This window comes from Paralichthys olivaceus, chromosome 16 (genome assembly GCF_024713975.1).
Source record: "Paralichthys olivaceus isolate ysfri-2021 chromosome 16, ASM2471397v2, whole genome shotgun sequence".
Lineage (NCBI taxonomy): Eukaryota > Metazoa > Chordata > Actinopteri > Pleuronectiformes > Paralichthyidae > Paralichthys > Paralichthys olivaceus.
Genome location: NC_091108.1, coordinates 19,002,863 through 19,017,231, shown reverse-complemented (window position 1 = coordinate 19,017,231; position 14,369 = coordinate 19,002,863). Strand labels below are relative to the sequence as shown.

The window sequence follows — 14,369 nt, the reverse complement described above, 5'->3', positions numbered from 1 at the left end:
GTGAGTAATCATAGCTTGATAAGCAATTAAGTAAAGGGACAGCAATTAACTATGTCTTAATGAGCATCAAGAGCTTGTCAACTGATTGTATTAGTAAAGATTCAGCTCCATTGTTGAGCCTATTAATGGAGACAGGGAGAAGACAGATAGAGAGTTAGTGTGCCGCCACTAGCTTACAGGAACAGGCTGGCCCTTGAAAACCCCATTAAAGCAATTAGTAAAGTAAAATAAATGGCTGTAGGACAGTGGTGGGCTGCATGCGGAGCAGAGTTGGTGTGCATGTGTGTGTGTGTGTGTGTGTGTGTGCACCCCCTCCAGTGCAAAGCAGTCTAATTGTGCCCTGTAGTGTTCGCTTGGCATTTGGTGGGTTTAGAAGAGGGGGAGCTGTCCAATGAGAAAATGTCAAGGTGGCTGTACAACTAAGACCACTGCTGTCTGGAGCTGTTGTTTTCGACTGGAAAATTATCAAGAACATCAAGTCGCTAACAAAATCGTCCTGGAGGCAGAGGAAAACAAGCCTACGTTGGAAGGTGGGGTGCGATAGAAAGACAGAGATCAGTGAAGCATAGAGAGAGAGAGGTGAAATGAGTTAAAGGAAAACTGCAGCACCAGGGAAGACAGATTCAAGGAGATTTAGCGGTCTGCAGATAGCGAAACCAAAATATTCATCCTGAACCTGACCGATTTGACTTGTTTTATTTATTTGTCAAGGTTTCATTCCTACAATCTTGCGTTTCCACCACCACCTGAAACAGTGCTGAAACTGGTTTTAAGCACAGGATTAGATACAGCAAGTTATGAGCAACTGTAAAACAAACTCATTGTGCCGCAGAATTGGGGAAATGTTCAGCCAGCATCGAGGTAAAGTTGCTCATTCAAACTGCAGGAAAACCTCAAGGATGTTTAATGCTCAAGGCCGGGAAAAAGGAGGTAAACTTCTAGTTCTGCAGGGATTGTTTTGCGTTAATAACATTGAAACACCTTATGGTCTTATTGCCAGTTGATGGGAAGTCTGTCAAATACTCCACCTGCCCAAAAACACTTTGTATCTGCTGGTGCTGTTTAAAAAAGACAGAAAATGAGCAGCTCTGACCAGAGTATGAAGAGTTTCACTAGATGAATTCAAGAAAAAATTAGACTAGAACTCCAAAGACATGGACAAGGTCTCAACAGTCTTGTCTTAAAATGCACACTTGGCTGTACTTAAATGAACGGGGTCCCTCCTTCAAAAGTAATCAATCTCTGGCTGTCTTTCTGTCTTTCTGTCTGTATGTATGTGGCTCGCATTTATCAAGAACCGTTCATCTTATGAATACACACTTGGCATGTGTATTGTATTGTTTGGATGTGCTCTATATTCATAAACTTTGAATAAAAAGGCAACCAGCTCTTTGCAGCAGCTGTAGCTGCAACTCAAGAGTCGTGGTTCACTGAATAGGTGCAGCTTCAGGGGTCTGTGGACTCCAGCAGCTGGTCTTTACCTGCTGCAGCTCAATTACTGCAGCTCACTTTTACATTTTCAGAGAGAAAACTAAAAACAGCTTCACCACAGATTAAACAAACATCTCATTCCAAACAGGCAGGTTTAAAACAGAAACTGCACTAGTTTAATCAATAATTAACATGACCTGACTATACTTAAAAGCAGCCTGAGGTGATTGTGGAAGATATGAGCCAGACTTATGACATTTTTATCCTTCTTTCTTCTTCTCATCGGTTTTAAAGGTACAGTGTGTAGAATTGTGTGTTATCTAGTGTTGAAGTTGCAGCTGAACACCCCTCACCTCACCCTCTCCTCCCAAACATGAAAAAGAAACTGTGGTAGCTTCAGTTTTCATAGAAACTCAAAAGGTGTTTAGTTTGTCCAGTCTGGACTAATGTAAAAAACATGTCGGCCTCCGTAGAGAGGGTCCCCTTGATGTACATATAAAGTATTTAAATATAAAGGGCCTTTTCTGGGGTAAAGCAATCAACAGTTCATATTAGATGAAACACACTAGTGAAAACATCATGAATATTATTCTACATTAAATTTCTGCCAATAGATCCCTTTCACCTAAATCTTACACACTGGACCTTTAAAAAACTTTAAGATGTCTCCAAGGGAGTTATTAACCATCTACACCTTTAATGTTTCAATATACACTTACTTATATTTAAGCTGTAAAATCTCATCAGGTAATCTGTTACTGCTTGTCACTGGTAGAGAGTCCAACGTATGTCCTTTCATTGTAAGTTTGTGTTGTTTGTGTATCTATGGAAGATGATTCATCCTTGAGCCTTCTGTGCGCACATTTTCTTCAGTGATGTCAAAGAAGTCAGTTTACCACAGAAGCTCAGCTTTGATCAAGAACATCTATTAATATGCACATTTTGAAAATATATGAGATAAACTTTTACTGCAGGGGCTGTGAGGGAGAGGAAGGCTTACTGATTTGGTTCTGCAGGAATTCTGACTTCTTGTTCTAAAGAGAGTTTAATGCCTTTTGTGGACGACACTTAGCTCCGACACTCTCTGCTCTGTTGCTGCGACTGGTTGTTTGGTACCATGTTCCAATTCAAATTAAGCTGCGGGTTTCAGTGGCCTGCATGTTCACTGCAGCATTGTGAATGGAAATGTTTTTTTAATCTGCATATTTGTCAGACTTCTGGTCCATTTTTTTCCATTATAATTACTGTATTTGAAATAACTTGAGAGTAACTACAGTTCAGCACCATCAATTATTGTTCTTATTCATTAAAATGACAGATGGCTTTTGGACTGTAAATGTTAAATGATTAAAAAAATAGAATTAAAAGCAGAACCTGCTCGTCAATGGCCTTCACTTTATTTACCCTTGGTATAAAAAGGGATAAAAAGGGGCATGATAAAGGTATAACGAGGCACATGAATATAAAAGACAATGATTCATTTTATCAAACTAATTACAGCAAATACAGATGAAGGCCATCTGCAGGAACTGCACTGTGCTTGTTTGAAAGGTCAAGTTATCAAAGGTTTAAAAAAAATGTATCTGTTGAAGGACAAGTTGGAAAAGGTGGTAAAGGAGTGGAAAAAAGTCAGTGCTCACTAATGCATCAACTGAAACTTTGGCTCTGGCTACGTTGCTGCATCTGTTTTATAACCTCAGTGCCAGAAATAAAATAATCAACAGAGTTATGCTCATCAAGTATAAACTGCAATACCTTTTCCTTTGCAGTGTTAATCATCTGTTCGGGTCTCTACATAATATAACTGAGAGAGCTGAACTCTTTGGTCAGGAGCGCAAGACCAGAACTCAAGACAAATACACACACACACACACACACACACACACGCATTTCCAATTCATCGTATGTGTTAATTCTCCTTGAATCTGAGATGTGCGTCACCAGAGTCTATATTTTTCCCTCTGGTCTCACTCAGTGAGGTTTGAATTGCACATACAGTAATTAAATAACATAAATCTCCAGCTCTGAATTATCTGTATCTATAATCACTGATTAAGGCTCCTGGTGTCACTGTGTGCTGTCTAGCTTCCTATAAAACCTGGTGCAGCCTATTTTAAAACTAGTTATATCCAGTAATCTGCTGTCAGTCAGCCAGGTGTAGACAATTTATCTGGCCGCTGTTCTCAGCTCCAGTGGCACCTGATGGAGGAAAGACAGTTGGTTCTGAGGCTGAACGTTGGTCGGAGTCTGTGTGGACCGAAGAGATCGAATGCATGAGTTCAATTCGACCAACGATCCCTCTCTCAATCCTGAGTCCTTAAACTTTTCTGTACTACTTAAAAAACACTTCTTATGAACATATAACACAGTTGTGAACTTAGCAGAAAACTATATTTCATCATTTACACACATTATCCAATGCAGTACTGAAATTTTAATTAATCCTTAAGAAACAAATGAAGCAAGCATCTTTGAGCCTGATAGCACCCATTAATATCACAGGGCTGCTTTAAAGAAACACCAATAAAAGAACATCAACAAGTGACTACAATTAACAGAAGGTTGATTGTTTTTAAACAAGCTATTAGCCCTGAGTTTCTTATCATCTTACAATGTCATGACACCAATAATGGAAAGTATGTATTTTACAGTACCTGTGCTTTAAAACAAAGTAAATGTGATAAATTAAAAGAAACAACACTTGTAATAGTTCAATCTTAATGATAATTCAAACAAAGAGAAGAACTTTAGTTTAATTTCGTTTAATTAGAGGTACAGAGAAAGAGAACTCCAATTACCTCAGCCTAAACTGCTTTTGATTTGGATTCATATGAGTTGTAGGTCAGTCTGCACTAGAGAGAAGCTGCTTTCTGCTGCAGTGCCAATTAGAGTGAACACTTCCACAGAAGACCATGATTCACATTAATTATCCCGTGGTGGCTGAGAGGCAGCACATACACCACATCCTGCCTAAAATCTCACTCGTGATAACCAGTGGAAATCCTTTTTTTTTTATTTAAATTAAATTACTTCTTTGTGCTTTTTTTTCAGTTGGTTGACTTCTCTCTTTGGCCCCATCCCCTAACTTAAATTCTTATGGATCATTGAACTATTAAGTGGGTATATGGAAATCCTGAAGCTTATATTTTATAGCCTAAATGCCAACAAGCATTTTAACATGCCACACCATCATAGCAATATAGTTTTGGCCTAGATTTGGTCCACATCCCCCATATCCTACATCTGGCCCACATACCGCATGGAATAATGGCAATTGGGCGGTCCGCTCCTGTTTGCCAGCCCTGGATCACAAGACGACATGTCAAAATGTTTACTGTGACAAACGGCAATATTGTATAATCATCTGACTAGATACTGATTTTAAAACTCAGTCACTCCCACTTAATTAAGTACTGAGTTGGCTGCTGCTTCAATCACATCTCAGGAGACCGATAATCACTGAACTCCCATTTCATCTCTGATAGTTTGAATTACAGGTATAGAAGGAACCTGGTGTGAGCCACTTCGTGTGGGACAAACACATGAAGGTACCGCATCTGAGAGCTGCTGTAGCTTAGGAATACTCTGTCCTCAATTTCAATCAGGCTAAATTACGTAGTTAATTGTCAACCTATCTATCTGTTCCTGCCCATTTTAAAGGTCAGGTCTGATGTTCAATGCCAGTGGGATGGTAAAATATGTACTTGGAATGGGTCACAAATATTTGCTACAGGACTATAGCCGTTTTCAGACATGAAACTCTGACAGGAACTCTAGAGAATTGGGTCCAGACTCTTTTCCTGAGGTTTCCTTTAAACATGCACAACGCAGCAGTAGATTCTCTGCTTAGATGAGTTCACAACAGCAACAAATTCTCAGCCAGGTGCGGGGGAGGTGCAGCAGGCAGAGGCTGGATGTAATGTATTAATTCAGCGGCAGAGATCATGTGAATTGGTTAACAGCACATCAACACAAGTGTCTGCTGTTATCACCAGTAGCCTTTTCCTCTTGACATCTTATTCTTCGTCTTCTATGTGTGTGTGGCTCTGCTTTTCCATCCAGAGATATTTGTTTTATTCTTGATATTTAAATTTTTGCATGTGTTGGAAATGTCATCGACCCCACCACTCTCTCCATGCTGTGCTCTCACATCGGCTCCTTTGGATTTTCTGCAGACTTTATACCAGGGGGCCAGCCTGAGAAACTCCGGAGGCTCTCACCCGTCCCACGAAACATGTATTTTCTAAATTACTTGGATAAAACGTGGATTTTCTAAATTACTTTTTCAAGAAGTGCTTGTTTGTGCTTATTGGATTTTCTTTAAATACACATTCACGTCTTGATATTTCACAGCCGACTGGATTGTCGGGACTGTTGCCAGGCTGCAAAGCAAAAGACAGTTCATCAATACCCTGGGCCACTTTCACCTGTTTTATCCGTCACTCAACAAGACAGTTTGTCAGATTTTTGTCAAATAGGCCACATGGAACCTCCGTCAGAGCTGTCACTTTGCTCTGTTCAGTTGCTGGAACATTCAATTATTGACATGTCATCATTGATAGAATTTTTTATTTGCACAATGTATTAATACAATAAGAGATTCTTTTCTTGTTTTAGCAAAAAGAAACATATACAAGAGACACCGTCAATCTATTACTGAGTCACTAAAAGTGCACAGCAACCCTGCAACAATCACAGTGCAAATGGCACTGAAAGAGCAAAAGAGCTATTTAAAAGAGTCACTGGAAACACGGGTGGAGCATCATCTTTCAGCTTCATTGAAATAAATCTATGCCTCTGGAATTTCTGCAGAGTCCAGCTGCCTTGTAAAAAGTCTACAGAATGTCTGAAGGAGCCGATGTCAGAATACAGCAGGAGCACTGCACTCCCAGAATTCAAGCTTACTTGTCATCCCGAAAGTCTCTAAAGTAGATTAGGAGACTGTTTCTTCTAATCAGTGTTGTAAATACTGTCATTGTGCTGATGTTTTCAGTTACACGTGGCATCTATTGCACTTCTGTCCGTCCTGGGAGAGAGTTCCCTCACATCTGGCTCTCTCTGGTGTTTCCCAAATTTTTTCCCCTGTTTAAATATTTGATTTTTTACTTACTCTTGTTGAGGGTTAAGGCTAGATGGGATGTTGCACCATGTTAAGCCCTATGAGCCATGATGACATCATTATCCTACTATATGATCATAAATTATTTTCAAATCTATATAAGATGAAGGTTGTGTCTATAGTCCTATAGGATGCAAAGATATACCAAGACAAATATATTTTTAAACTTTGCATGATCCTTGTGACTTCCTTATCATGTCAGTTGGCATAAACTATCATATATAATAGAATATAATATCATAAATATAAGCTTTAGATTGTCTCTCCTGCTCTTTTATTATAGGAGATATCTTGGATTGATTCCACTACATGCAGAATGTTGCATTCATGTCTGCACAGTGTTTTTACTTTAGAGTTGGCATAGCCCATGGTGGTGGTGGTGGTGGTGTTAGGGTGGGTGGGGACCAATGTGATATCATGGGGCCCAAAATCCATGGCGGTTCCCCTGATCGTGCCTCTTCAATAGCAGATGTGTTGACAGCAGAGACGATGAACGATGCGAGGACAAAAGCTGACAGATGTGATGAATACAACGTCAAATGGCTAATCAATCTCATGTGGGTTGAAGGAAATGGACGATAAGCAGCAGCAGGAATCTCCTGGTGTGAGTCAGCAGAGGTAAACGTCTGAGTGGCAGCACGTACGTGTGTGTGTGTGTGTGTGTGTGTGTGTGTGTGTGTGTGTGTGTGTTTGTGTGCAGAGTGCCTGCGTGTGTGTACTTCTGTGTATCCAATTGTGTGTGGAGCCTTTTCTTGGTCTCTCATGCCTGACCTTGTCTTTGTGAACCAAAATGAACAGGAAGGTTGTGTGTGTGTGTTTGTGTGTGTGTGTGTGTGTGTCCAGAAACACACTTCCCTACCTCTTTTTTGCAGACTGGTAACAAACACTGGCAACAGCCCGAACATATTGGAAAAGAACACACTGAAAAAGTATGAAACAAAGTGACAAACGACTAACTTAGGAAATAATAACTTCACAGTGGCACAGGAGCATGAAATAGAACGACTCCAGCTCATAGACGAAGAAGGAGGGAGGTGGAGGAGTGAGTGAGCAACTATCTGTTCGCCTACACTTTGTTCATAGCCGACACTCCCTCCACTCCTGTCTTCGCCTCTTCAGCTTTTATTCTCTTCTCTGCAGAAGGCCATTACCATGTCCTAGATCATCTGTAAGTGAGCATGTGCACACGACCTGTGTGTGTGTGTGTGTGTGTGTGTGTGTGTCCATGTCTACATGACCTACTTAGACCAGGAATGGTCTTCCCGAACATTCTACTTACTCAAAAGTGAGGCTTCAGTCTAAAACATGCATTATTTTTTTTCTACTCTCAGCATTTTCACTGTCTATCTTTAGCTTCTGAGTACTTTTCTTCACATCCCATTGTACTCAAGGACACGCTGTATCCACCATATCAACTCCCCCTCAACACACACACAAACTGCATGCAACTACACATCACCAGACAGAGCCAACTGTGCTATCCACTGTTATAGAAGTAAACCAAATCAAAATCAATCCAGAAGAACCTGAGAAGCTGTAGATGACTCCATGCATTAGATACACTCCAAAACCTAAAGCATGCATTACTCATAATGCAACTTAGCCACTGTTATATTAGTTATGTTAGTAAGGACTAATGTAGTCTGTAGCCTCTAGCTTCAAGCAGAGATGTGTGAGAGATCACTTCTTTCTACATAGAAACCACAACCTTGCACTTCTATCTTAGTGAGGACACTCATTTTATTTGTATTTATACTAGTACACACACACTTTTTTTCATTTCCAAACTTGTAGCCTTCAGCCCAAACTGACACTGGCTCAAGTGACTCAAGGACATTGATCAGATTTCAAACAGCTCCCTCTGGAGCCACACAAGGGTTTTGACAACTTTTCAGCACATACACCATAGTAGCTTCCTCCCCCAAGATATGTAAACAGACTTTGATGTGTAAAGTTCCCCTTTCGGTAATGAGATCTCACCCACATCACATTTAAAATTGTATATATTTGCTCAATGGTGATTGGTTCTGTGAGAGCGTAAGCTAAGTAAAAGTAGTTTCAAACTACACTAGTAGTGTAGCTCTGGGGGTTGGCAATGGCCGTGCAAGAATCCATCTGTTCAACAATTTGATCCAGATTAAGATATGTAAACAACTTTTGGATGGATTAATGTTAAATTTGGCAGAGGCTTAAATTGTTTTCTGTGGTTAAACACTTATGGCTTAGGTGATCCCCACCAGTTTGACTCAGCCTATCAAACAAATGTACAGATTGTTTTCAACAAAGCGGTCCTGCCAACATTCCTCCTCAGGGGCTCTTAGCATTGATGTAGACTTTTAATTGTACTAAATCTTCGATTTCAAGGTACAAGATTTAATCATCTGCAAAACTATCTGCAACTATTACTAGACAAGAGTGCAGCAGTGAATTATTCTTTGTACACTTTTAGACTTGTAATTCATTTCATTTGGACCAGACCATAAATTGTATATAAAGATGGATGACGTGTCTCTACTTCCTCCCACTATCCAGTAATCAAGCCTAAATATACCATCTACGAACGTTGCCTTCTTCTACATTTGGAGCCAAAGTCTGTGCAGTAGCAATTAGGGAATGGAGCCGCAGTATTGAGGTCCCGCGAAACAGACACTTGACCAATCAGGAGTCAGTCTCAGCTATCAATCACGATGCTTCACCCCATCTTTATAGCATCAAATAACTACGGTAATTGAATGAACACTTAAAACCTAAAATTACAAAAAACATCTTTGAGAAAAAAATTATTGATTTTTAGTACGGACATGTCCCATCCACTGACATGGAGGAAGAGGGATTTAGCAACTATTCTGCAGCCAGCCTCTAGGGGGTTGTTGAGACGTTTTGGCTTCAGGGAGCAATCATGAGGTGTCCATCTTTATATACAGTCATGGTCCAGACTAAGAATGGGTCATAAGGATGAACTCAGTCATTGGAGAGTTATGGTTCCTTCTGTTCATTCATTCTTTTTTCATGGACTACCAAGATACAGAGAGCAGGACAAACAGCTCTGTTCTTTGTCCATGATCAGGAGTGGGGACATACATATGTGTTACCATGGTTACCAAATGCACAATTTAACAGTCCACCGAAAAGTGTTTGAAGTACAAGTGAACACTAGCTGATAATCTTGTTATTCGAGGGACTAGAGTGTGCACACTGTCGTTAAAGGTGCAACAGGGCAGAGTCCCAACCGCCACCAACCAGACTGTTCAACCACAGGGTCCAGTTAAACACTGCTGCTTTTCAGATCAGCATTAAGTTAATCTTGATGTTGGTGCTGTAGCAGCATGAAACTGTGTCAGTGTCAGACAGCCTGGTGCATGTTAAATTTTAACCACTGTTCTAAATCATGATCTAAATCAAGTATTTGCGTTGGAAATGGGTTGTAATGCACCAAGATAACTAAAAGTATACATTTCATAAATACATTTTTCTTTGGATAAGAAATCCTATGCAGTGTCTTTAAAAGGTGGGTGTGATACAATGTGCAATTTGTGCCACATTAACTGGGATGGACATTCTGTCATTTGTGTTTACCGTCGCCTTATGTCAGCCTGTAAGAACTGGAAGACTTGTAATGGACAATTTTGGGTATGCACACATTATTCAATGTCATTAATTGTCATACCACACACAAACACACAAACACACACACACACACACACACACACACACACACACACACACACAGCTCTAACCTGTTCCTTGACGGAGGCGAGGATTGCGGAGGTGGTTTCAGACTCAGAGCCGTCTCCGTTGGAGGCATTGAGGACCGGGCTCAACATGGTGGCAGCGCTGGCAGTGTCAGACGCCACCTCAGGCACTGGCATACCTCCTGGAAAACAAGGGAACTATTTTACTATTATTAAAGACATGCTGACATGCCAGCGTTCAGGTTGAGTGGCTGTCACACCTACACTCTTGTACTTATGGATAACCATATGCACAGATATGGATGAAGGAAGAGGTAAAGAGAGGCACACTCTTGCAAACACACGTATAGCATCAATGTAGTGGGTTTTCTGTTATAATTTATATAGACTTATTCATGTTCAGGGTCCTGGGGAGCTGGAGCATATCACATTACACATTTGGCAAAGAGCAGTGACACGTCCTCGACAGGTGAACTGGTACATTTCTGTAACATAAAATCTAGGCCAGTGAGATGCAAGAGTGCAAACCTCACAGCGCTGAGAGGAAAATAACTGGTGGAAGTTTAGTAATAAAAGTGATAGCAGTAGTACTGACAGCAGAGACTATTGAAGTAGTTATTTGATCACAGCAATATCAGTATTATAGGACAAGCATAGTACCATATAAAGTGGCAGTGGTGTCACCCATTAGATTTGTGACAACAGGAGTATATTATATACTCCTTCCAACAAAGGTATATCCAGTCCTGGTGAAAACAGAGAAGACATTCTGACACATTTGTAACAAACGATGCAACAGTAATTTGTACGTGAGGCTGTGTAGCAATAAAAAAAACAGTCCAGTAACAACATCTTATTGTAGACCAACGTGTTAATCCATATCTCACCTCTCGGCTCCAAACCCATTAGCACCCACTGAAGATTTGATTTATTTATTTAAAATGAGTCAGAAGGATACCTTTTGTAAAAAGGCTTAACAAGTTCCTAAACAGCTGGCAGCTTAAGTGTTTAGCAGATGTTACTTTAATAAGAGTTTATAGTACATTGGTTAGGAACTCTTTATAGAAGTGGATTAATCCGCATTTGATGTTGCATTGAGTATTTCTAGAAGCAAGATGGTGCATTTGGGATTAACTCTATATAAATAAACTGCAGAGTGTTCATTAGTAATGAAAAGACATGTCACACAGGGTAACACTGTGGTTCAATCATATGTTTTCAATATGTTTTTAATAACAATGGAGATCTGTGGCACAGGGGACAAAAATGGAGACAAATACATTATGCAAAACTCATCCTATGAACAAGAGAGGAAAAAACTACTTCCTGGAAGTATCAGAGTCCAAGCCATTGGCACACACACACACAAACACACACACACGCTTGATGACATGTGTCATCCTGTATTTGACCACGCGTGGGAGGACACAGGCTTCACATGTGCTATGTAATCCTATGCTGCACAGATCTGGTCTAACAGCTGCATCAGCCAGCTTTTACACCCTGATGAAAGACTTGTCATCATCACACAGACGTGCAGATCGCAAAAAAGGCTGGCTGTCGGCCTAGCCAAGGTGAAAGTAAAAGTGAAGCCTCTGAGCAGAGCGGAGGAATAAGAGTGGAAAGGCGGGAAGAGATGAGAAGGTGAAATGAAAAGAGGCATGGAAAATGACAACATGCAGATGGCAAAGGAGAGGAAGAGGTGAGGGTTAGGAGTAAAGAGGGCTAAAAGAGAAGAGAAGAGAAGAGTCCTGCTTGCTGCTAGGCAACAATCTCTGGTCACCGAATGCTAGGCTGACCTGGTTCTGCTTGTCTTCCATTTTGGAGTGTAGGCTCTTCCTCCTTACCTACCAACCCCTCGTCACATTTTCAGAACTCACAATTCCTCATTACCACCCACCATTCTTTTCACACTATCTCCCGCTCTCCATGTTTCTCCCCATTCCTTCTCTCCCCGTTGCATCCTCCTTTCCCTCCTTCCTCTTGTTGCCTTTCTGCCTCTAAACTTCCTCTCTGTCCTTCCCTCTCTCCCTGCCCACTTCTGTTCACTTGACCTATTTCAGTGTCTCCTCATCTTTTCTGCAAATTTCTGCTTCATTAGGCAGCAGGCAGTGGAGCGTGACACAAGTAAGATGACGCGGAAGGTTACTGGTTGGATTTGAACCTGTGACACTACAGCACACCTCAGCCCTCATGACTTCGTCTCCCCCGAGCATGCACTGTACCTCAGCTGCTTATCTGACCTCGTGACACCACTGCATGCTTCACAGTCATCATGCTATCTCGATTTTCTCTCCTCTTTTTACTGCCCAGGTCACAACAGCGTAACATTGTAATGTGATGTCATGTCTTTTATTTCCTCTACACGTTCCTCTTTCATCTACCTCCCTCCTTCTTCTAAAATAAATATCTTCTCTTCTGTCCCTCTTCACTCTTCCTGTATCACACACACACATCACTCTTATTATCACCTCTACTCATCCTAATCCATCTTTATCCCTCTCTTTCCAGAGAATACACACCTAAATCCCTCTAATACACTTTTATTTTTGCCTTTTCCTGGGAATCCCAGTGATTCAATTTGTTGCTCTTTGTACAGCTGTATCCATTGCTTATAACTGCAGATTAGAAACTCTCTCAATTTCTCTTAAAACTAAAACCTAAAACTTGAATACATTATGATTAGTTTGTGAAAATGAGACGACTGGACCAACAAGTAGGTAGCAAGAAATGTCACGTGTGGAGAGATGTTGTTTCTTTAAATCAGTGAAACCACCACTTTAATCTGTGACATGATAAATCATAGTGCAACACAAATTAATAACAGTCCACTGTGTCAGTGGGCTAATATCTGTCACTATCCGAGACTGCTAATGATAAAGATGGATCATACACGTCTTGGTACTATCCGGAAATGAAGCAAAATATCTTGGATACACAGCCATCTTGCACATTCTGAGCCAGGGTCTATGCAATCGCAATTAAGGGACGGTGCAGAGGCCCCACTAATCCACTCACTCGACCAATCGTGAGTTAGCCTCAACTGTCAATCATGACATTTCTCCCCATTTTAATAGCATCAGATATCTGACTTGAATCCAAACTTACTGGAAAATGAACAATTGAAACTACATCAGTGAGATGACAACTATACCTAAACTGACAGAAACCATCTTTGACTTAATAAGTTTGGTCCAAGTCACATCCACTAAAATGGAGAAGGTGAATTGTATGACCTATACTGCAGCAAGCCACCAGGTGGCAATCGAGATTTTGGCTTTTTAGGGGCAGTCATGTCACACAACTTTAAAATAGAGTCTATGGTCAACATGTCTACATTATACATAAGCTAATAAGCACAATAGGCTGGGCAGACAAAACCCACTAAAGACAGTCATATCAGTGTTTGGTAAAAATTTTAACTTGCAAGGCAAGGGTGTGATTTATTTCTCTTGAATTTAACTTAAATATAAGAAGAAGACTGTGTAATTGTATTTTTCAAATTTGCAACATTGTCCTTTAATATCATCTTAATGTCAGCACAACTTCAAGGACATTATATGTGAGTAAAAGGGAATTTAACTGCTGAGGCCAACACATGTAAAAAAAAACTGCTTGACTTTGTAATCCATACTGAGTCATGCAATTGGGCATGAGTCATACACTCATGCATACTGTGCTAATGCAGAGGAGATGTTAGGCCTTGCTAACACCAGCCACATCACTGTTCTGTGAAAATATAAAAAGCAGGGACAATAGAGAAACAGCAATATCTCCCTCAGGAAAGCCTCTTTGAGAACTGGGGGCATTATTATTTTAAGGTGCATGCACAATGACGACATGATCACAAAACATTCTTTGAACAATATAGATGACTAACACATATTCCATTATTGTTACCGTGAAGTCCATTTATTCATTTAATTCCTTTACAATGTTGATTGCAGAGCCGTATTAATCATGTTTGCACAAGCAGCACCACTTTTTGTTTTGTGCATTTCAGTCCTAGTCAGTAGATTGTTGTTTTTTTTCCAAACAAAACTTTCTATATGTCAGCGTTCTGGAGCAGTAACACAATCCGCAGACTGAGATTAAACTTCAGTAGAGTGGGTCAAAGAAACTGTGGG

At 40.4% G+C, this 14,369-nt stretch overlaps 1 protein-coding gene across 10 annotated transcripts in view; it reads right to left on the bottom strand.

The window, feature by feature from the left end:
- ctnnd2b (catenin (cadherin-associated protein), delta 2b) overlaps window positions 1–14,369 on the bottom strand; it is a 154,789-nt gene that overhangs the window by 114,740 nt on the left and 25,680 nt on the right. For all 10 annotated transcript variants that reach the window (XM_069511174.1, XM_069511173.1, XM_020110668.2 and 7 more), the window contains exon 2: window positions 10,288–10,424. In XM_069511174.1, the coding sequence (XP_069367275.1) occupies window positions 10,288–10,419 (132 nt within the window). In that variant the 5' untranslated portion in view covers window positions 10,420–10,424. The remainder of the gene's footprint in view (window positions 1–10,287; window positions 10,425–14,369) is intronic.